This window comes from Solanum dulcamara, chromosome 8, assembly GCF_947179165.1.
Source record: "Solanum dulcamara chromosome 8, daSolDulc1.2, whole genome shotgun sequence".
Lineage (NCBI taxonomy): Eukaryota > Viridiplantae > Streptophyta > Magnoliopsida > Solanales > Solanaceae > Solanum > Solanum dulcamara.
In genome coordinates, this window is record NC_077244.1 from 37,463,780 (window position 1) to 37,487,699 (window position 23,920).

At 35.5% G+C, this 23,920-nt stretch overlaps 2 protein-coding genes across 5 annotated transcripts; one reads left to right on the plus strand and one right to left on the minus strand.

Annotated features, from left to right (window-relative positions):
• Positions 1-212: 212 nt before the first annotated feature.
• On the plus strand, positions 213-10,747 carry LOC129899238 (uncharacterized). The gene is made up of 6 exons (XM_055974121.1): positions 213-528; positions 606-798; positions 1,756-1,842; positions 1,999-2,385; positions 9,126-9,279; positions 9,715-10,747. The coding sequence occupies exons 1-6, from the start codon at positions 461-463 to the stop codon at positions 10,548-10,550; spliced, it is 1,725 nt and encodes a 574-aa protein (XP_055830096.1). The 5' UTR covers positions 213-460; the 3' UTR covers positions 10,551-10,747.
• Positions 10,748-19,311: 8,564 nt separating this feature from the next.
• Positions 19,312-23,098, minus strand: LOC129901439 (uncharacterized). Of its 4 annotated transcripts, none has more exons than XM_055976611.1 (3): positions 22,917-23,098; positions 21,111-21,719; positions 19,312-19,583 (listed from the first exon to the last, which is right to left on the minus strand). In XM_055976611.1, the coding sequence occupies exons 2-3, from the start codon at positions 21,571-21,573 to the stop codon at positions 19,534-19,536; spliced, it is 513 nt and encodes a 170-aa protein (XP_055832586.1). In that variant the 5' UTR covers positions 21,574-21,719; positions 22,917-23,098; the 3' UTR covers positions 19,312-19,533. The 4 variants fall into 4 exon arrangements, with proteins under 4 accessions (XP_055832586.1, XP_055832588.1, XP_055832589.1 ...); XM_055976613.1 differs by lacking the exon at positions 22,917-23,098 and adding an exon at positions 22,172-22,586; XM_055976614.1 differs by lacking the exon at positions 22,917-23,098 and adding an exon at positions 21,826-22,037.
• Positions 23,099-23,920: the final 822 nt, after the last annotated feature.

The window sequence follows — 23,920 nt, forward strand, 5'->3', positions numbered from 1 at the left end:
TCCAAACACTCAACTGCTTATTTATAAAAATAACTTTCAGCACTTCAAAATTCTAAAAGCACTTTATATATAAAAGTTACTTTTTTTAAGCCTATCCAAACGGGCTCTTTGTCTCATAAGTATTTTGGAATCCTAACCAAACACAAATTACTACTCTTTTTTTTAACAGAGTTTGCAAAGTTTTATCAAAAGAAGTTATCAAGTTCCATTTGACTTGGGACTCTCACCCTTTTTCTTTGGCCAACTCAGTAACGCGTGCCTCCACGCTCTCCAACGGTCAGTCCAAAAACGGAAACGGCGTCATTTTCTTCATCGTTCTCAGAGTCTCCACTGGTTTTTGTTCTTTCTCACTCTACACTAAATCTAAAACCCCTTTCTCTCTCTTCAATCAATCTCAGTGAAAATTTTCTAGTCTCGACATGTTTTTACGCTGAAATAGAGGAAGAAAAAAAGATCCAGAATGTTCGAGAAAAGGAAGAAACAGAAGTGTTTTGTTAGTGAAGAAGATATAGCCATTCTCTTACAAAGGTAGAGTTTTGTTCAATTTTTGGTTTTTTCATACTTGGGCTATTGAAAAAATTGGACCTTTTTGTTAATTATTGAAGGTATTCGGCAACAACAGTGCTGGCAATGTTGCAAGAGGTGGAACAGGTAGCAGATAAGAAAATTGATTGGAATGCAATGGTGAAGAAGTCTACTACTGGGATTACCAATGCAAGAGAATATCAAATGTTATGGAGGCATTTGTCTTATCGACATGGCTTGGTTGATAAATTAGATGATGAGGCTCAACCTTTGGTAAGTCAATTGACAAAAATAGTTACGTCTTTCATTAGCTTCCGTTTGGTCGTAGATTTTGAACTCGAAACTTGAAAATTTGAGTATTGAAGTTGTGTTTGAACATGCATTTTGCAAATATTTGAAGATTTCAGATTTTAAAATCTGATTAGATTTCATGGACAAACAGATATTTGAAATTAAATTTGCAAAAACTACTCCCTAAATCTATGGCCAAACGCTAGCTAAGTATGTTTTGGAATTAAAAGGTCCAAATGGATAGAAGTAATTCACAACTGAACCAGGTTGTTTTAGATGAACTAGCCCGACAGTTGTCATTTTGCATAAAAATACTCTTTTTGAATGAAAGTGACATTTTATTGAGATAGTGTGGTAACATCTGTGTATAAGAAGTGAATACTTTGTCGATGATCAGAAAGCTTAGCAAAAATAAAAAACACTAAGCTTGTGGATGATCCAAAAGTTAAAGACAAAATAAAAGCACTAAGCTTGTCGATGATCCAAAAGTTAAAGCAAAAATAAAAAGCACTAAGCTTGTGGATGATCCAAAAGTTAAAGCAAACATAAAAGGCACTAAGCTTTACTAGTAATGTCCCTTTCCCTCCAAGTACACACATAAGTGCTAGGTGTGTGAATTGCTTATTGTTATTCATACTCTAAGTTAATTTTGATAAATTTGGGAAATGTTATGCCTGTTAAAGTGGAGTAGATGTTTATCATCTGTTGTTAGTTTTTCAGTCTATTGATGTGGAGTTGCATTTTTGTCTATAAATTTGTGATCTTGTTTGAATCATTATGTGGACATAATTTTAAGGGCATGTGTCTGTTTACTGATGCATGGTGGTCAATATCTTTTGTTTTTCGTGAGATGAAAGATCCACCTTATATCTTGAACCATATGTTGGTTATTTTCAATTTCATGATATTATTTGTTGATCTTGTACTTTTTGATGATAGGATGATGAAAGTGATTTAGAATATGAGTTGGAAGCTTCCCCTGCTGTAAGCAGTGAAACCTCAGCAGAAGCTGCAGCAGGTGTGAAGGTAAGTCAAACAATCTGCCCAGAGTGGTAATTTCCTTAAGCAAATACGGTTATTTGTGAATAACTGTTTGGCTGAACTGCTTGCTTCTTTCTTTTACACTCAAATATGTTGCATATAACCAATTGTGTGGTTTGTGGGAATTTTGGGTTTGGACAGATGCTAATTGCTTCTGGGGCTCCAAATGATGTCAATATGTTAAATGGTTCAACCATTGAGGCTCCATTGACTATAAATATACCAAATGGCCAAACATCTAGAACTGCTATGGATAATTCATTCCAAGGTACTTCTATGCATGGGACAAATATTATAGTCCCAGTTGCAGTGCTAAAACAGCCACTGTCAACTGTGGTGGCTGCTGAGGGATTGGATACCCATGGACCAGGTTGTACCAACTTGCCTCCTCGGCGAAAGCGTAAACCATGGTCAGAAGCAGAAGACATGGAACTTATTGCTGCTGTCCAAAAATGCGGCGAAGGAAACTGGGCAAACATATTGAAAGGGGATTTTAAGGGAGACAGAACAGCTTCCCAGCTCTCTCAGGTTTTCCTTTGTATATGATTAATATATCTCTGTCTTTATCAATGAAATGATTAATATATCTTTGCATATTCTCCAGTTTATTATTAAACTGGAAACATATTCTGCAGTTTTAATTACTCTCTCTAGTTAGTAAATGATTTTACCTTATTAAGGGTTAGCACCAATGTGGTGCTATTTGGCATCATATTTTGGAAACTCTCTTTCCGTCAACATGATAGGTAGAAAAGTTTTGTTAGAGAAAGTAGTTGATCTTTCATTGCTTAGGTTAATCTTTCATTTGGAGGTAAGAATGTTAATTTTTTGAGTTTTGCGGTTCACTTAATTAATTCATCCAAAATTATACCCCTTCTATTGGCTCCAAAGAGTACAAAACAATAAAATAAATCGTTGTCTGGCTCAGTTACTTGGGACCGTGACTTTTGAGCCGAGGGTCTTTTGGAAACAGTTTCTCTATCTCCATGAGGTAGTGGTAAGGTTTGCGTACATCCTACCCTCCCCGGACCCCACTTTTGGGATTTCACTGGGTATGTTGTTGTTTGTTGTTGTTGTCCAGCTCAGTTAATTGATTTGTTGTAGATTTGCAGTTAGTAAAAAAGACAGCATATATCCAAGATATTTTCGTAATCATTCCAGCTCTCTAACTAGAGTTTGCTTCATTATGAATCTATTGATTGAGATACGGAAGGGAGATCTTATCAGTTTTAGAAAATGGAAAGCTGCTTCTGCCTTCTAGTGCTTCACAAATGATAGGAGAATTGGGAAGGAATAAAAAGAAATAAAACTAAATAAAAATTGAGTGGAATGCCCCCACTCTGTTAAATCGTAAGATGGTACTAACTACTAAGGAACATCGAAGCGTATGCTGGGCTTCTCCTCAATCTTGAACAGTTGGTGTGTTTACCTCATCTTGGATTAGGAAACTACCAACTCATGTCTTGCAATATCCAAAGTTTGATGGTTTGTGAATATATTGTTCTTCCATTCAGACTGACTTTGTTATCCAAGCATTAGGTTTTGATTGTTTCAAAAATGGCGAGGTATAAGTTTTTTTTTTTTTACCAATTCACATTTTAATAGGAATCTGTGGATGGATCTTCAATTCCTCCATGGAGCCGTTTTGTGCGATTACATGTTTAATTCTCTTCAAATTTATTTCTTCCTTCTCAAAAAAAAAAATTAAAAATGGCAAGGTATGATGCGATGCCTTTTGGCAGTTGTACAATGCATTTAGTAGTCTAGGTTTGCTGCATGCTTATGGTGCTTTCTTTCTAATAATATTATTTCCTCTGTCCCAATTTATGTGGCACACTTTCTTTTAGAATTTGTCCCCAAAAAATGTCACCTTTCTATAATTGTAAACAACTTAACTTTAAAATTCCCCACACAAATATCTAAGGTTTATTTTAGACCACAAATTTCAAAAGTTTTTCTTTCTTTCTTATACTTTATGTCTAGTCAAACGGGGCCACATAAATTGGGACGGAGAGAACACCTATTTTAAGGAAGAGGGATGGTGTACTTGACCAAAGAACAATTCAATCATTTGTGATCACTATTTCTCGATAGTCCCCAGTTGGTGATGGAGCAGTTATCCTCTCATCTATATGGTGTGAGATTATGGGCTAATTTCAAGAAATTTCTTGTCAGTTTGATGGTATAAAAGGAAAACTTCTTACTTCTGATATAGGACTGTTACATTCTTTAGAGAATAACTTTTCCTCCTTTTAACTCCTCATTATCTAATGAAACTTCTTTTTTTTCCCCTTCTTAGTATGGTAACATGTTATATTCATCAGCACCCAAAACAGGGATAGAATAAAATATTTACAAGTACGAACCTCTGTAATTCTTACAAGGACGCAAAAAGGTCTAACAATGATTCTGCATCATCTACAAGTTGTTTTTTACACCAAAAATAAAAAAGAGAAATGCAGATACTCTTGATTTTCTGGGTTAGGCTGCTCTTGCCTTCAAAACATCTTGTATTCCTCTCCTTCCAAATTGTCCACCATATGCAAGCTGGAACAATCTTCCACCAGTTCTTGTGACATGTTCTTCCCCTTATACTGTTCCAGCTGTATATCAGCCATCAGGCCAAAAGTGTCTTTAGGCATCACCCAAGTAGTTTCAACTAATGCTACAAAGAGTTGCCAGAGTTGTCTAGTCTAGCAATAACACAGTGTAGAAATAAATGGCCATTGGTTTCTGCTGGCATAGAAAGCATCTAGGACTGAGCTGAAAGCCTCTTCTCTGAAGAATTTCCTGTGTGAGTCAAGCTTTTCTTATAACTAGCCATGAAAAACAGACAACTTTGAATGGTGCTTTGATCTTCCGTACCTGTTAGTGTTTCCAAGTCCAGGAGGTGCTGTCCTGTAGATTATAGATAGTTTATGCTGCTCTAGTTGTGAATTTTGAATTGCTGCTTCCTTTTCATGTAAGAGAGTCTTCCTCCTCATTTAGTCCTGTAAAGCCTTTTAGCATTTTGAGGAAATCACTTCAGTGACTCTAGTAACTTCCCAGTTGTTGAGAAGCATTCTGAAAGATGAGTTCCAACCCTGGGAGCTCCAAGATTCTTCTATTGTGGCATTAGGTGAAGACGAGAGGACAAATAAATCAGGGAAAAGGTCTTTCAGTGCTCCATGAATATCTAATGAAACTTTTTGCTAATCCCTGCTACCAATTTGAACCAATCAATCGTTTTAGGATCACCGTTTCTTGGTATATAGCTATATCCACTCATCTATGTGGTATGAGGTTATGGGCCAATTTCAAGAAATTTGTGTCAGTTTTATGGTATATATGGGAAACTTGTACGGGCTCGGATGTATGACTGTACATTCCTTAGAGATAACTTTGCCTCCTTTTAACTCAATATCTAATGAAACTTCTCTACTGAATCCCTGCTACTAATTTTAACCAAAACCAATGTCTGAAATCCTATCTCCCATTTAAACTTTCTTTCTTTCTTTCTTTATTTATTTATTTATTGGGTCGGGGGGGGGGGGGGGGGGGAGTGGTAACAGTTAAAAAAAAACAAGGTGGTCTACTTGCTTTATGATTTTCCATCAGCTTTTGCATTTTCTTTCTATTGAAAGGAGAAAACTGCCTATATATACAAGTCCGTTTTATGAAGCTATTGAATGTGTACAATGAAATGATTTTGGAGAGCCTTAAATTCATGCTATTCCTTTGGACAGAGAGCCTTTCTCCTATGAGTACAATGCAATGGTATGGTTTAACTTGTATAAACAATGTGACAGGGCAACTATCAGAATACTTATGCCCTCGGCATTTATTATCAAATGTAAGCTCTTACAGTGCCATATGGATATACACATTATTTGCAAATGTTGAAATATTACTTGCAAATCAATGTTTGTCAATTGTCCATTATTTCAACTTGAACTACAAATAGAGAGTTTGAAGTTGAAATAATCATCTGACCAAATTTTATCCAAATTCTATCCATTGGGGTTCTTTTTCTTTTATTTTTTTTAAGGAAGATATCTCCTTGTATGTCTTGCAATTTATCATTCAACCTAACATTTATTACTACCTAAGACTTTCTTCTTCTTTGCTTTTTTTTTTCTCTTTCTAGAGGAGTCGGGTTAGAGTGAAAGGATTGTGATATTAATTAGGAATAAATTTTAAGGCCTGATAAAAGCACCAATGTTTAAATTGTCAAAGTTGGTTGTTCGGCAACAAAGTGTGATAAAGGTTGGGAATTTTTGATAGTTACTAGAAAATGTGGGGTATCAGTTATATATTGCGTTGTTTTGTAAAATTACTCCAAGCATTAACTTCATTCCAAATATTTTTGTAAAAAGTTTTTTTTTATTAAGAATTTTTGTAAAAAGTGTTATCCGAGCACAACATTTCAAATCAATAGTTTGACTAAGTCAACAACATAGCTAGTATAGTTCCCTGTATGTAGACCTTACCCCCTACCTTTGAGGGATAGAGAAACAACTTCAACGAAGTCATGACTTCAAAACAAAAACTTGCAAGCTATGTCCAAAAGCCTGCTATTGTTTTAGATGCTAAGTCGGGTTACAGTGTCCAAAAGCCTGCTATTGTTTTACATTCTTGTCATATCTTCTTATAGCCTTTGTCTGGGTGCAGTGTGGTTGATATTTCTTATCAACATAAATGTTCTAGAATATATTTATCTGATCAGAAAAGATCCTCTGTACCAAATGTATTCCCATGACCACCTCCTTACAATTGTTAGGTCAATTTCCGTCATAGTTCTGAGACTGCATATGCCATGGGGCAGTATAGCGTTGCTGCCTATGTTTTAAAAAATTGTGAGAAGGATAGACACCTTCTTTATGTAAGGACAGCTAAAATAGATTGTGAAACTCTCTGTACATGTATATTGCGAGAAATTATAATAGTATCTTTCTTCTTTCAAATATTTTGCTTTTTCATTCTATTAGATGGATAGAGTTGTATAGGATTTTGTTTTGAACATCTTTTTTTCACTTAGGTGAATTATTTTTTTAGTTTATGAAGTGAAGCATCAAGGGGTTCTAGCCCGTAACCATTCAAGCATAAGGATACTCAAAAATTTACCTAAAAGAGATTATCCCTCAATTCAACTCCTTTTCCTTTAATAAAGCTCCGTAATTCTCTTTCCCTACTGCAGTCTGTTTAATCATATTTTTGCTTGTTCCTCCACTTTCATCTTAAGACTTACCTTTTATTCTGATAAAGGTAATGATTATCGACCAATAGGACACTTCCCAGTATACAATTAGGGGTTGTTTGGGTTGAGATATAAGGATGCTTAATCCTTGTATAAACTTTGGGTGTATTCCTTAATACACCTTAGTTTTCCATATAATAGTCAGCATATACCTGATACAGTGTTTGGTAGAAAACTTAGCACAAGTTATGCCCAAATTTAGTTCCAAAAACCAACTGTTGTATTGCCAATACTTATATAACTTGTATCAGAACATGTGTGTTATTTTATGCATGATAGGATGTGGAATAAGAATAAATGTATTAGCAATACATGGATAAGAGTATCTACATAAAAAAATGTCCTTAAAGTAGATAATTTCCCGTTTATCAATCCACACCTTTGTTATTCACCGCATAACAACCAATACTTTATTATTCATGTAAACAAACTTTAAATTAATATATATTGCATAAACAAGCCTTGTATTATAACCTTACATGACTAAACTCTAAATCAATAGACCCGGTAGTACACGAAAAGTAAAAAACTTGCTCTATGGTTCTTTATAAGTAAATTCAGGCATCTAGACAAACAAGAATTTTATGGATGAACCAAAAAGTTTCTAAAACCACTGACACACTAGTCAGTTTTGGTTGATGGTGCTGAAACTTCTATGGATACAGTGATCAATGTGGGGACAGTTAGGGTTCAAATTACAGTTTAGGATGTGATAGTACTTGACCATTTGAACAAGGAATTGGAGATGCAAAGTATGGGATGTTACACATTTGAGTCTTATGTGTGGATAATTTGAAGAGAAAGTAAGAAAAAAGTCTTTCAACTTGGAAGGGATTGAAAATGATTTCATAGAGATGGGGCTTGTCTTAAATTTATCTTATCACTAGAACAACTTATTATTATCTTGTTCAAATTAAAGTACAAATAATTTAAGTAGCTAGTTATTGCTTACATTTAAACATATGATACTTCGACCAACTCTAGTGGCACACTAGGTTTACTAGTGAGACTTCGGGTCCACCAAATGAAGTTTTGAGACTTGAGTGTTGTTAAAAGCACACTTGAGGCATACTTAAGCCCTAAAATTAGGTGCAGACTGAGTCTGTGCTTCGCCTCATGTAGGTAGCGCTTGCACCAAAGCACAAAGAAATGCATCTCAACAAAAATGAACCCTTAATTTTTAAAAAGACCCACTAAAAGAAAATTATGTTATTACTTATTTGGAATAGAAAATTAGAAATTTAGTATAAAAAAGGAGGTCATCAAATCTAAAAGGCTAAAATTGCATCTAAATAAAAACTTAATGTGGTTTCTCCACCTAATTAACATGACTTTTATTCATATTTCACTTAATTGTAGTTTTTCCATTCCTTTATCTACAATAATTGTTTTTTGTGTATAATTATTTTTTCTTGCATTCTCCTTGTCAAAACAAAAAATATTATCTTGTTGCATTCTATGTATGAGCTTCTCTTCATCTGCGGAGTTGTTATCTAAAATGTGTGCATTAATTGCGTTTTACGCTTAAAGCCTTGATGGAACTTGGAGCATTTGGCAGTTTTCACCATTGACAGAACTGGTGAGACCTTTAGGTTGCAAGCTCCATCCATCCAAAGTGTTAACAAGATTTGGTATGCAATCATCTATTGGCAATATTGGTGACGTTGATGTAAATGGTAAATGGACTAAATTAGTAGTATTGTATGTCTTCATTGAAAAGAGTATTGTTTTCCTGTAACTTCAACCCAGCATTTTACTTTTCCTGAAGAGAATCCTCCCTGTGATATTCATGTCAAATCGATATTTGGAAAGATATAATAGATGTCCGTTGTTATCTAGTATGGTTAGAATGTCTGGGTTTTCCCAGGTTCAAATCCCGGCAACGGAATGAGATGCAAAAGTGTGTATTTGGTTCTAGCATGGACTAGATGCAGAAAATAAATAGGAGAAGTTATAAATATTTTGTGTCTGTTATAAACAATCATTTTTCCTTTTAAATTTACCATGAGATTGTGAATGTTTCTTTGTGCAGCGATGGGCCATTATTAGGAAGCGACAGGGGACCATGATCGGGACTGGCTCACAGCTTTCAGAGGCTCAGCTGGCAGCTCGTCACGCAATGTCCTATGCTCTTAATATGTCTATTGGAGATAAGTTGAAAGCAGCTTGTCCAGTTGGCACTGGCGGTAATTCTCTCAAATACTGTATGATGTAAACATATCTGTTCCCACAGAAGGAAAAGGTTGGGGATAGGAGGAGGTTAGTTATTGTTGTTATGCTGTCTAGGGGCTCCGCATTGGGTGTATCACGTCGCTGATAGGATCCTCTGATAACCTAAATGTATGTTGTCGTTTATGGCATCTGCAGTTTGTCTGCAAAGAGGGTAATTGATGATTCAACTGTTCAATGGTTATAATAAGATTCTGCTGTTAAAGAGACTTTAGAAGGTCTGAGTTCTATATTCCAATTAATAACGTCTGCACGCAAAATACCTGTAAAAAATATTGCATGTTAATCTCAGAAAAGCAGAAATTCCAGTGGCTTAGGAGCATTATCTCCTTCAACGTCTTTGTCTATCCTTGCATGCTGCAGTTCTAACCCAGGTTATTATGTAATTTCAGTGGGGCCTAATTCAGGTGGTGGACCTAGTAATTCTTCTCATCCTGTTACTGCCAACATGGCATCTGGTGGTGCACAGTCCCAGCATCAACAAGACCCGTTATCTTCAAAACCTCTGATAGTCCCCCAAAAACCAGCACCAAAGCCTACTACGTGGCCAGATTCAATGGTCAAAGTTGCTGCTGTAGCTGCAGGGGCCCGCATTGCTACCTCTTCAAATTCTTCCTCACAGGTGAAGGTACCACAACCTAAAACTCCCCTCCAAATACCTGGAAGAGGTCCTGCAGTCAAATCATCTGTCCTAGGTAGTACAAATGGCTTGCCCAGTAATGTGCACTTTATTCGTACTGGTCTGGTGTCCCATCCCTCTGCCCCATCAAAGGTCATGCATTCCGCTGGCCCATCAAATGCCTCACGACCTGGAGCTCAGCAGGTGTTGAACCACTCTTTGAAACCCGCTTCACCCACTGTTCAACCTAAACCAATTGGTAATTCATCCAGACGAAATGCTTTAGCTGAACGCAATGCCCCAACATGTGCTCCAGTTGCTGAGCTTAAGGTAAATGCTAAGCAAGAAGTTCTCCAGAAAACTCAACAAGATCAAACTCCTCCATCAGTCAACCCATTGATAAAGAAAGCCGGTGAATTAAAAGAGCACAAAAAAGAGGATCGAGATCCTGTTCATGCTAATGCTCTGGGCGTTCAGGTTCAAGAAAAGTTGATTAGTTTGCCAGGTCGGGAGATAACCAACAATGATACTAGTGATCCCAATAATGGAGGTGATCATCCCAATAAGGAACCGGCTGAAATTGAGAACGGGAAAAATAAAATGGAATGACTACTAGGTTGGACCAACTTTGAATGTAAAGTTAAATTCATGGTTGATTGTTCTTATCTACCCTTGGGTGGTTTTGTAAAAATGTGTAGGTTTCTTGCAATGCATTGTCTATAATTAGGTGACAAATTACAATTCTTTGATACTTCCTCGTCAATTGTTGAATATTTCCATGTGGTATTATTTTGTCTTGAGATCTCTTTGCAAGTGGGTTAAAGAGACTACTACACTAACTTTGTATTTTCTCTATTGATTTGATTACCTGCAAAAATGGTCATATTTAGTCCAGAGTGTTGAGGATTTACTAGTTAGACTCTGTGTGAGAGGCAGGAAATAAATTTTCCTTTTTTCTTGTGTTTTCATCTTTTTATATGTTGCCATTTTACTTCTTTTTCTTCTTTGAATTCAGAAAGGTAAAATGAAAAGTTAGCTCAACTGGGACGAGCTTCTTTTAATGACTTCTTTGTTTGAAGTTTCTTCCTTTCTTTTACTTATAATTATAAGGGATAATTATTGTTATACCCCAAAAAAGGAAACTATTTACCATTGGATATCCTATTACTTTCATAACCCTTATTTTTAACTATTTCGCGCATTTGTTACCATGAGATTATATAATATACTCCGATGGTATCAAACAGTTTTGCTGAAGCACTGTCTTGTAAGACCCCGTAAGTCGAAAAGTTGAAACCAAGGAGAAAAGTCTCAAAATTTCGAACCCATCCGAATGAACGAGTCCCTCTACAGCTCGTAAGGTTGGGTCATAGAGTGACCCTTCAAACAAAAGTTGAAGTTTCCTGAGGTTCTACGACCTTCCAGGACGAATCGTCCTTGTGAAGACGGGTCGTAGAAACCCCTCGTCAACCAAGTTCAGAGGTCAAGTTTCAAGGATCCCTCAGGCCAAGATGACAACTAGACAGGATGGCTCGCAGAAGTAAGGACGGCTCGTAAAGACCACCCGTCACAAAACTTCAGAGACTTGAATTTTGCAGGTTTGTGGGACCTGCAGGATGAGCCCAAAAGACGGGTCGTTTCCTTGACGACGGGTCGTAAACCCTGCCTGTTTTCAAACTTCAGAGACTATTTTCAGACCTTTTCTCAGACCTGCAGGACGAGTCGGTTAGACGACTCGTCGTTGCCAAGACGACCCGTATAATAGGGTCCGTAGGGTCAATTTTTTAGAATTAATGAAGGGCAATTGTGTCTTTTTCAAAGTTTGGTTCAATGAACCTAGACACTTTTATGGTCAAGTTCAAAGTCTATAAATACTCTTTTCTTCAAAATCCCCTCCTATCCAATTCATTCTCTTAAAATTCCTAAGGCGAGAACTCATAAGGTCTTTCAAGGATTCTCTCCAAATTCAAGCTAAGGTTTTCAGATTTCTTCAAGGTTCTTCTTCAATTCCTAGTGAATTCAAGCAAGGTATGTGAGATTGATTCATGAGCTCTTTCCACCCATGAAGTCCCAAAGATTTCTCAAATTTTCATTTAATTAACAATTGATTATGAACCCTAGTTTTGATGAATTGCATTGGGCTGAGTTGATTTTGTTTTTAGATGTTATCAATGATCTTTATATGCATGTTTTCATATAAATTGCATGATTTCAAGTTGAATCACAGATGCCTATGCATGAGTTATTTTCAAGCTATGATCATGAGTTAAAGATGATTTTTATGAGTTAATCATTAGTTAAATAATTTACAAAGATAGTTTTCAATGAGTTATATCTAAGATTATGATTTTTGAAGTTAAAGTTGAGATATTGACATTAAATGTTTAAAGATGGTGATAAGGACAATTCTCACCAAAGTTATAGATTCTTATGAATCACCAAGTCAGATGAGCAATTCCTAAATGTTTTAAAGATGGATTGATAAGCAGTTATTATCTTTCCCTACTATGTTATGAGTATATTTTACAAGTTTTCATTGGGATGTTGACTAAGCACCATGAAGACTTCTAGGTGGGGTTCGATCGGATGATGCAGTTGGTTATCCAAGGGAATTCTAGTAGCAATCTAAAGTCCCAAACTACGTTGTCCACGTAGGTTGCCTTTATGGCCTAGCTAGCAGGTCCACATAGCCTAGTTGAATTGAGTTGAGTTATCCTTGGAGTATGCCCTGGCAAGGTAGCTGTTATACCCCGTACATTTGTACATTGGAAGCTTCTTAAGTTCCTTAAACTTCTTAAGCTTTTTAAGTTTCTCGAAAGGTTCGTAGGCCTCGTAGAAGTCACCCTGTGAGCCGGATGATCTATAACGCTATCAAACAACCCTAAGAAAGGGAGAATGTGACACCCCATAGTAGGAAATATTGGAAATATGGTTATGCAAATCCGGAAGAAGTTGGAGGCCAAGTAATGAGTCGTAGGACTCGACTTACTTACGTAAGCTACCAACTTGAAAATCTTACCTTCTTAAGCTACTTGAGTTCATACCAAGCTTACGTAGCAAGAATTACATAGGTTTGTAAAGTAAGACGAGATTACAAACCCACGAGGAGGAAAAGAAAATGACACGTGGCAGCAGCTGGAGCAAGGGGTGGACCCCACCTTTCACGTGGCAGCCCATGGTTGGAGGAGAGGGTGCGTTGGCCAAATGAGGACATGACACGTGTCACCCCCTAAGGTAGTCTATATATATGTTTGATGACTCATTAAAATTCATTCTTATCCCATAAGATTCATTCTTCATCCAAAGAAAATTCTAGAAAAGAGAAGAGAAGAGAAACCTTGAGCTAGAGAGAGAGCGCTACGGTTTTAGGGATAAAAGATAAGTTCTCCGATTTCGTTCCATGAATTAATTATCTAGGGTATACCACAAGGGTATGATGGTGTTACTAATGTAAATTTATGGTTTGGAGCAGCCCCAAAACGTTAACAAACAGCCCTAAAATTTTAGATGCGCTAAAGGAAATTCTGAGGTGAGTTTCAAACAAGGTAAGGATTTTTCTTTCAAATCGAAGTTTATGGTGTTGTTATGAAGTATATTACATGTCTTAAATGAGGTTGTAATTGGAAAAATTGCATAAGGATGCTTGACGTTAAAAACAAGCTAAAGTAAAGTCGTTATAGTTAAATCGAAGTCGAGTAGTGTGTTGTGATTGTGGTGCTGTGGTTGCAGCTAGTTTGGTTGTGTTTTGCAGCGCTGGAAAGTGTTCTAAAAATGGTGTGGGTGCTTCTGGTTGTAGACACACGACCCTCCATTTCGTATGGTTAAAGTTTTTATGAAATAAAGATTAAAAACTCTATTTTGGTATCGTAGTTTTGGGCGAGTTGTGTAGAATTGTTATTTCATCGTATTGGGCTGATTTGATTGTGTATAGCTGCTGGTTGTTGTTGGTAATATGGCTTCTAAGATTAGGATTTGGATAGGGCAAGTTATAGGGGAGATGCTGCCCTATTTCCGGTAACTTCAGAACTAGTAATAAACTAGTCGAGGGAAATAGATACTTGGTTGTAGAGTTAGAAATTGGAAAGTGAAAGGTTATTAACCTTAGTATTACTTTCGTGTTAAATAGGTTAAAGGAGTAATGAATCGATCCTGGATGCAATTAACCCATAACAGGTATGTAAGGCTACTAACAACATAGATTGAATTCACCGTGTGCCCTACATCTTCTTTGAGATTGAATGTTCATAAGAATTGGGTTTTCTTTATAGATTTATGTCCTAATGAGTTTATACATCTATTAACTTGATTTTGTTATGTTGCTATTGATAAGTTGAGAAATTGATAAATGCTTCATGTTTGATATGAGTTGTTATACATATTTTGTTATGTCTAAGAGTTGATTGATATGAGTTGTTAAACATATTTTTGTTATAAACTTAAATATTTGAGTATCCTAAATTGTTGAGTTAGAGTCTTGGTGAGTCATGATTTAGCCCCAAAAGATTGGCTAAATGAATGGAGAAATAATTGGATAGAATTAAATGTTGTCATAAATGCATATCTAAACTACTCTTGGAAAAATATGATTGGGCTCGATTGGATAATATGATTGGTCAAGAGGCTTGATTGTGATAGAATTGATGAATTGATAAGGGTCCAAATGTGACTTGTCAAAATGACTAGATTGAACTGATTGGATAGAGTTTTATGAGCATTGAGTCTTGGAAGGAGTATCGAGCACCGAATTGGGTAAGAATAAGTAATAACTCAAATCCAATAACTACGTCGCCAAACGTAGGAGGGGATTGGACGTTAAAGTCGGATGTTTCCCAAATTATTGTCTTGATATGATAGGACTTGATTGGTTGTGGATCCATGATTTGATGATTCTTTCTTATCCTGGCAAGGTATGAACGGACGTGGCAATAACGTCGGCTTGTTGTACTATCACTGACTCATAAGTGATGGTTGTCGGATAAGAGAAACTCCCGTATAGGCCTTGATAGTACTCTGAGTCGGATTGGGATGGATTGGGTTGAATTGTATGAGATTGGTCTTGTCTAAATCATATATTTTTGTTTAGACTCAGGACATCTTGATTGAGTTGTTTCTTCTTCTAAGTTGAAGTTCCAAGTTGATTTGATACCTTGATGTCTGTTTCATTCGGCCATTTTACATACTCGTACATTCCACGTACTGACGCCATTTGGCCTGCATCATTTCATGATTCAGAGACAGATACTAGAGATCATCAACAAGGGAACCATTGAGGATCTATTCACTTCCAACTAGTTGGTGAGTCCTCCTTGTTTTCGGAGGATACCGTAGTTATCTTTTCAGCTTTGAGTTAGTTTTTTTTTATTTTGATTTGTGATAGCCATGAACCTGTCATTGGCACCTCTTATATTGTTGATAGAGGCTTCATAGACTAGAGTGTATATGATGCTGAATTGTTTCATTGTGACTAGTTTTATTTTTACTAGTTGTTGAATGGAGATGTGGTTAGCCTTTGGCCTTATTATGAATAGTATTCTTATGACTTGATTCTTCTGCTGATAGAATGTGATTGAATGAAAGTGTGATTGGACCAAGTGGTTTGCTTAAAGTCCATAAATAGTTTTTGAGTATCGTCCACGTCTAGGGTACCCTCCCGGGGCGTGACAGTAGCCTCCCCTATTTTGATGCAGGAGTCATAGATCTGTTTCAATGCAGGAGTCTTTAGATTCCATGTAGTAACTCGCATGGTTATAATTGTCGGTTAAAGGTCTTATCCCATACAAGTTCAAGTTAAGCTTTAAGATATCAAGTTATGAGTTGAAAGTTAAAGTTTTATGATATACATTGACCAAGAATTTCTTATGTTTAAAAATTGCTTTTAAGCTATACTCATGCTCATTATGATTGGTCTTGTATATTATGGAATATTGATTATGTTCTCTTACTTGTCATGCATACCTCACATACTTAGTACATTCAAATGTACTAACACATATTTTTCCTATATTCTCTCATAATGAAGGGAAGGACGACACTCACGACTACCCCGCTCGTGGCTAGAGTTTTCTTTAGATCTCCAAAGAGTTGGTGAGTCCTCATTCTACCGAGGACAAGACTTTATTTCATTTTTCTATTGCTTAGACATTTATTCTAATGATAGGGTGATCTAGGAGCTTGTCCTAAGCCCCCGTCGAAGGTTAAAATAGAGGCATGTTTAGGTGATGTATTGGTGTAGTCCGGTTTGGAAGTTTATAGAGTTGGATTTCCTTAAGTCCCTTACCCCACTTATGATTACTTCCGCTTATCTTTATATTGTTCTTTACCTTATGTATGTAATGAATGCTAAGATGGCTTATGGTTGGGTCCCTCGCATCCCGATCGACGCATTACGACAAGGCTCTAGGTCGGGTCGTGACACGTCTCTTTCTTCTTGATACTATCAGAGTATTATACTCTGGTGGTATTAAGAAAAAACTATTTAATAAATTGCTTGATACCATCAAAGTATAATAAACTCTGATGGTATCAAAAAAGAACAAGGAAAGGGGCACTGACATAAATACACGTTTGATACCATGAGAGTATATATGTTTGATACCATGAGAGTATATATATATACTCTCATGGTATCAAGAACAAAGAGGCAGTACTTCAGCAAAACTGCTTGATACCATTAGAGAAATATACTCTGATGGTATCAAAGAAGAGCAGTGATGTTGACGTCAGCATGACGTTATGCGCAAAATTAAAAGGAAAAAAGTGGGGTAAGAGGATAAATATTATGGGTCATGAGTCTATTAAGGGTAAATAGTTTGGGTTGGGTCCAATTTGGGTAAATAGTTTCATAATTGGTCTATTAGGTGTAATTTTCCCTAATTATAAAGGCAATATGACCACCTAAGGTTGTGGTGGAGTGGTAAGTCCTCTTTTATCCTTAATTAAAAGTCTTGGGTTCGCGCTCTGAATATGAGTGTTTTAGCCTCAAAGTGAGACTTATCGGTGCGAATTCAAATTAATCAAACATTGGTTAGAATTGCTGGTGCTCCGTTATTATTTCCCTTTTTCTTTTCTTTGTTTCTGTTAATAGCAGCAAAAAAGCATTTTTTTCATGGTATGGCAATCATTTTCTCAAGGTAATGAGAAGGATACTTTTTCTCCTCTTACTCAAACAAGGTTGTACTGTTGAAGAATGAATAGTCTTTAGAATCTTATGTTTATACAGTGTTTTGTGTAACCTCAATTACAAAAAAAGTTATTTGAAAAAAAATACATATCTTATTCAAATTTCACACTGAGCTTTTGATATATGTGTCTTAGTACTAATCTAAGAAGGGATGATATTTGAAAAAATCAAACAAGGTTCCCACCATTTCATTCTTTGTTAACAAGGGATGCAGTAACTCAAAATCTTTTGACATATGTGCTTTGAATTCTTCTCTCTTTTGAGACAAAGCGTCTACCAAACGAATCCTCTCTATCCTATAAAGATAGGAGTAAAGTTTACGTACATCCTACCCTCACTAGATCCCACTTATAGTATTGCATTGGCTATGTTGTTGTTGGTAAACTTGGCTTATGAAATGAACACATTTTAGAACAATTCATCAAACTAACTGAAGCCTCAGTAGGTGGAGGGACTAGAATTCAATCTCATGATATCAAACCTTTGAACACTTATAGTCGAGCCCTTAAACAATATCTCCAATTTTGCTCACAAGTTCGAAACTCGAGGGAGTACAAGTTTTCATTCTTCACCCGGTCCTTAGTAGCCTTTTCAAAGTCAACCCAACCACTTAGCTATGGAAAGGCATTAAATAGGCCTTCGCCCTTATGCATTTATATATAATAAAAGAAAATTAGAAAGTTGTATATAGAATTAGTCAGATCGTCTGAAGCATAAATACTAGGCTGGTCCTTTGCTCCCCACTTAAATATCAGGCTATAGTAAGTGACAAGATTCAAGCTCGTAACATGTGCCTGCTACACTTCATTGACTTGTCTGTATCACTGAACCAAAGCCCTGAGAGCAACTGCAACAACAACATACCCAATGTAGCCTCACATAGTGGGGTCTGGGGAGCATAGAGTATACACAGATCTTACCCCTCCCTCAGAGGTAGAGAGATTGTTTCTAATAGACCCCCAGCTAAAGAAAAAACATTCCAAAGCAGTTCAGAAAAAAAGTAATGGAAGTGAAAGCATAACAAAGTACTCCGAAAAGTAGAGACATTTATTCTTACTAATAACATCATAAGTATACAATTATTGCCCAAAAACACACATATTTACAACTGAAGAACCTATTCACAGATATTAGTCTCTGAAAACATGCGTTGCACATTTATCCCAAACAATAGTGTATTCATCAAATCTTCCACACAATCAACAAATTTTAAAATTTCAGAAATTGATATTGTGCAACATAAATAACTTGTTGTAAAGAAATAAGAGATTCTTACTAAACAAATATAATGAATCATCGAACTTATCAAATACAATTATTGTTATATTATGATGAAATCTCATTTGAGAGAGGATAAAAATGACAAACATAAATACAAATAAATGTGGTAATGCATAGATGGAAGAATCAAATAAAAGAAAGAAACTTTGAAATCAACAATTGAACACTACCATTTTTATGATTTATTTGATATTGTCCAATGTCTTAATTTATAGTTTGCATTGAAGTGTGTGATCATCTTATCTAAAAGTCTGGACTATGAGAGAGCACACTTTTATAATTTAATTATATTCTCAACACGCCCCCTCACGTGGGAGTTTGATTTTGTTAATGGGCCAAGCATGTGATTTTTTTTTTTGATATAGGTAGCGGTGAGATTGAATCTCAGAACCTCTACCTGTTCTGATACCATGTTAAAGTGTGACCATCTTATCTAAAATCTTGAGCTATTAGAGAGAGTACACTTTTATAATTTAATTATATTCTCAACAATTCGCAAGACCAACTTTTTCCTTCATTCAATATGAGAAAATGAAAAGATAAGAGTTTTAAAATTTAAATTTCAAAAATGAAGGGTCTTGAAACCATGATCTTTTCATTATCATATTCTTCAATTTTTGACTTAACACTATCACCTTTTGGTATTTAGTATAATATATATGATGTTATTTAATATTTAATTAATTAGATATTTTATTTAGAGTAGGGGTAAAATGGTAATCCTACTTTGCACTTTGGAGCTTCCAACTTTTAATAATATATGATTTACATCAAAGAATATTACAATCATAATCACAACCATTGCTTCTTAGCTTTCCCTCTTTTCTTTTTTCCCAATTTCCTTCTTTAAGCATCATTCCTCTCTTCTTCTTCCTCCAGACAGTTTGAATGAAAAATTCACACCAAATGTCAAGAGACAAAGTAGAGGATACAAATAATTCTGAAAAACACAAGACACACAAGGTACCGGGAGTCCCTAGACGATTTTTATTTTTTTACAGCTAACTTTTTATTTACTCCTAAGTCCATATTTAGGCTTGTAATATGTAACAAAAAACAGATTAGTGTTTGATCCACCGCAACAAAGAATCTGGAGAAAAGAGATCAAATCAACGGAGCCACTGCAGCATTTCAGCTATACCGCAAAGATGAGAGCCACTGTTCCATAAACTTCTTATTCCCTGCATGTAAAATCCAAATTCAATAAGCACAATGTACAGAACAGAAAAGTAAGAGCTAAAGTGATAGAAAGAGTGTACTGTTATTCAAAGCTATATACATTTCTTTTTGGTTTAAAGATCAATGTATCATTCAAAAGTATACAACAACAACAACAACAACAACCCAGTGAAATCCCACAACGTGGGGTCTGGGGAGGGTAGAGTGTACGCAGACCTTACTCCTACCAAGGTAGGACGGCTGTTTCCGAGAGACCCTCGGCTCAAAAAAGGCATAAAGAAAAGTTACATTTCAGAGGAAAAGAGAGTTCAGATTTGCGGATATGTAATGGCCAAGAATGATGTTGCATAAAAAATGAGAAGTCTCTTGATGACAAGAAGGTTCAAATATGTATATCTCGATTAGTAAACAGAACCCATGCTATCCGATAACTGGCTTGCAAACGATCTCACAGATTCTACTCCAAACAAGAAATCTGAATTAAGAACACAACTAACTGATATGATGCTAAATACATCTCAACTGATCAAGTTGTGTGTGACAAAGGACTAGATCTAACTTTTAGTTTCAAGAGGGAACTAGAAAGGGACAAGATCTAAGTTGTGTAGAAAACAGGACATATGAGTCATATTAATGTACAACATGTTATTCCGCAATAAGATCTTTAGGCAACAGCCACAAATCGTATACGAGAGCTCTTTATATACGTTAATGAGAAATTCGTTCTGGATATTGATTCAGTGCTGCAGTCATGACTTAAGATTATTAGTTAATAATCATTGCCAACCCAAAAAAAAAATCACCACCAACCATAGCCTTTCCCTCTGAAAAGGAGGGAGAGAAAAATATCTTGAACGCATTCTAATTTCTCTAGATTAGAGGACCTAAAAACATGATGAACGAGGCCAACGGAAGCAACCTAATTTAGTCACCACATTGAATGAAAGGAGCATTTTGCAATCATAACATTCTGAGCTAGCATGAGATCTGCTAATATAGTTTCAGCGGATTAACAAAGAGGAACGAAGCAAAAAGCGGGAAGGCTCAATTCATCAAATTCAGAATATGAAACTAGACTTTCTGTTGAAGTCGTTACTTGTCCTTTTATGAAAGATTTTAGTTACAGTGAGGGGAAGATGAAAGAACCTTTCGAAAGGTAATACTCCATGTGCAGATCAGGTATTTTCCACAAGCATCAAGTCTGTTTCAACATCAATTTACTTATTTCTCATTGAATTACTACTTACTAGTCATTTGCAACCAGCAGCATATAATTAACTGAGAGGCCTTTCTGTAAGGAGTTCGATATAAAAAGGGCAGTTGGAAGCATCCTGCATTTACATGGGGTCCGAGGAAGGGTTGCACCCCAAGTGAGTGTAATGTAACCAGCCAGCTCAAACCTATTGGTCGCGGAGACAACTCTACCCTTGTTCCAAGACCACCCTTCTATAAGGAGTTTGATATATTTCAAATAAATTTGGTTTGTATCTTCATATAAAAGGAGATTAGTTCAAGAAATTGATTCTTACCAGAAGCATGTATATCCCTGAAGTTTCCAATGGTCTGCATAAACTTGTCCTGCGCATTATCTTCCAAATTTGTGCGCCCCCGTCCATAGCAAGGAACTAGTACAGCAAAACTATCATCTCTATCATCATCACTCTGGAATCCAGGCCCATGAGGCTCCAACCATCCAACGGACCAGTCCGAATCATCAGACTCAGACCCTGAAACACATCCGCCATCCGATGGTACAAGAACAATATCATACTCCCTATCTATCTTCCGCTCCTCTCGGCTCTCCCATTTTCGCTTAACTTTTCTAGATGAGGAGGCCATATTCCTTCTCCTATCAAGAGTTAACTTCAAAGTATCCAATTCAAACAAACTCAAATCAGGTGATGAATTTACAGAAGTCCCTTTCGAGATTTTAGGTTCTTGATGCTTTCCACTCCAAAGCCACCATGACAAAGGGGTAAAGGCCAAAGCCATGTCTTAATAAATCAAGTAAATTACTTTTCCTTTATAGAATCAAAATCTGGAATTGAATTTTTGAACAAAAATGTTGGCAGAAACAATGAATAGTGGATTTTAGAGCCTGATGACAATTGAATGTACTATATAAGAGTTATTTGTTCCTGTACAAAAGAAATTCGTAAGAAGAATGAATACAATCAAAATGATACAAACATTACTAAGAAAACATGTTATGCACTTATGCTTAGCCCAGCAACAACAACATACCAAGAGTAGTCCACCAATGGGGTCTAGGGAGGTAGAGTGTACGCTCACTTTACCCCACCTTAGGAAGTAGAGAGGGTATTTTTGATAGACCCTCGGCTCAAGGAAAAGCATATCAAAGCAGATTGAAAAAGAAATAATCGAAAGTGTAGAAATCATGGCAAAATACTATAAAAAGCATGGCAAAGCATTCCGAAAAAAGAACAATAACTACAACAAAATAGTGCAATAATCGAAATACAAGAAACACTAGAGAGTAACAGAAATTGAAGGACAAAAAACTACAAGAAAAATACTACAACTACTAGTAAAGAAGGATAAGCGAGACAATGCTCTACTACATACTAACCTTAGCCAACAAGAATATATATTTTAAGTTCTTCAATTTTCAGTCCATCAAGAACCTAGAGTGTGCAGGCACCTTTAATCTTAAATAACAACAAAATCATGGAACATAAATAAAGTGGAATCTCCTTCCATTCATTATGACCCATAATGTTGCCATCTTTCTGATATTTCATCTTAAAATATTTCAAGAAATTCAAGCTCTTCCTTATTTTCCTCCTTTCCTTTTCTAGGTTCCCATAGTAATAAACCAGTCAAACAATATGTTCAGCTTATAACAAAGTCTTAGAAGAAACTGCCAGCCAATAATATTACCCCCTAGAAATAGGTCATGATAGAAAATTAGAACCAAGAAAAGGACCTCAAGAAAGAAGAAGAAAACAAAACAAAACAAAACATGCCTTTGCAATTAGCTCTACAAAGCTCTTCATAAGTAAACAAAAATAATGGCTTTAAAAAAAAAAATGAATCCAGCCATAAAGAAAGCAACTTTTTCAGAAACCCAATACAAACATAGCTTTGCAATTAGTTTAAAATCTTCATAAATGAACAAAAAAATAATATCTTTTTGGAAAAAGATGAATCTAACAAAAAAGAGATCAACTTTTTGAGAGTTCCACTATGAGTATCTCAGAAAGAACCTTAAATTTTCCTTCTCTATAAAGATTCATAATTGATCAAAAAAATTCAGTTGCAAAAAACAAAAAAACTCTAAATACATATAGAAATTTTTAGACCAATATATATACCTTGAAAACACAAAAGATGGTGGATCAGAGTACTGCTAAACCTGAATTTACTTCTAATTCAAAAAGGGGTCTTTTTTTTGGCTTCAAATCTCAGAAAAGAAAAAAAGTTAGCAATTATATTTTATTTTTACGAAGCTTTGTCATAGTTTCCTTCAAGAATTGAATCACACCAAACCTGAAGCAGAGTCTATAAAATACAGCTTATTTTCTGAATTTCGGAAGAGAAATTATCGTCTGCTTTAAGGTTCAGGTTAAGATAGCAAAATTTGATTTTCTATTGGGCAGGAATGAGGGCAAAGTTGACTTTTAGGAGTCATTCGCCAATTAAATTATTTAAAAATTATAATCTTAGTATCAAATGACACTGTTTGTTTATTGACTCCAAGATTATAAACCTAGAATTATAATCCTTCAAATAATTTATCTGATCAATTCCAAATTTGATGTGATAAGGTGGAATATTGTAGAAAAAATTTATACCATCAATCAAATATAACAGAATATAATTTTAAAATTAAACTTAATTTTAGGATATCTTATCTTTATCTCGGTGCCTTAATATGAGGATAGTTGTGGCATTTTGGAAAAGTGAGTATATTGATTGAAATTCTTTTATCATGGCAGAGACACAACTTAATTTAAAGCAACGGAATAAATTGAGTTGAACAAATATAAAAAATGCAAGAGAAATTTTGTGGGTTTGTTGATTTTTTTTTCTTTTTCTTCTTTTTTTCCTTTAAAATATTAAGTCAGTTTGAGAGATTTTATTGGATATTCTATTATTATTGTAGTTGTATGTTAGTTTGGCGAATTTATTTTGATATGATATTTTTTTTCCGTGTATTCATGTTTTGAGTTTTTTTTTAAAAAAAATAAAAACTCTTCTATAATTGTTGTGATTCCAAATATTCATTCTATTTTGACCTTTGTGATTGTGAATCTAAAATTTTGACTGTTACCTTTTTTAAAAATCTGAAACTTTCGACAAAAAATTATGAATTTTT

Bases quoted from the DNA above. Each gene is read 5' to 3' on its own strand.
- LOC129899238 (XM_055974121.1), top strand. From the start codon at position 461: ATGTTCGAGAAAAGGAAGAAACAGAAGTGTTTTGTTAGTGAAGAAGAT. The intron at 529-605 runs GTAGAGTTTTGT...TAATTATTGAAG, and splicing joins ATAGCCATTCTCTTACAAAG to GTATTCGGCAACAACAGTGC. The intron at 1,843-1,998 runs GTAAGTCAAACA...GGGTTTGGACAG, and splicing joins AAGCTGCAGCAGGTGTGAAG to ATGCTAATTGCTTCTGGGGC.
- LOC129901439 (XM_055976611.1), bottom strand. From the start codon at position 21,573: ATGGCTTTGGCCTTTACCCCTTTGTCATGGTGGCTTTGGAGTGGAAAG. The intron at 19,584-21,110 runs GTAAGAATCAAT...TTTTACATGCAG, and splicing joins CAGGGATATACATGCTTCTG to GGAATAAGAAGTTTATGGAA.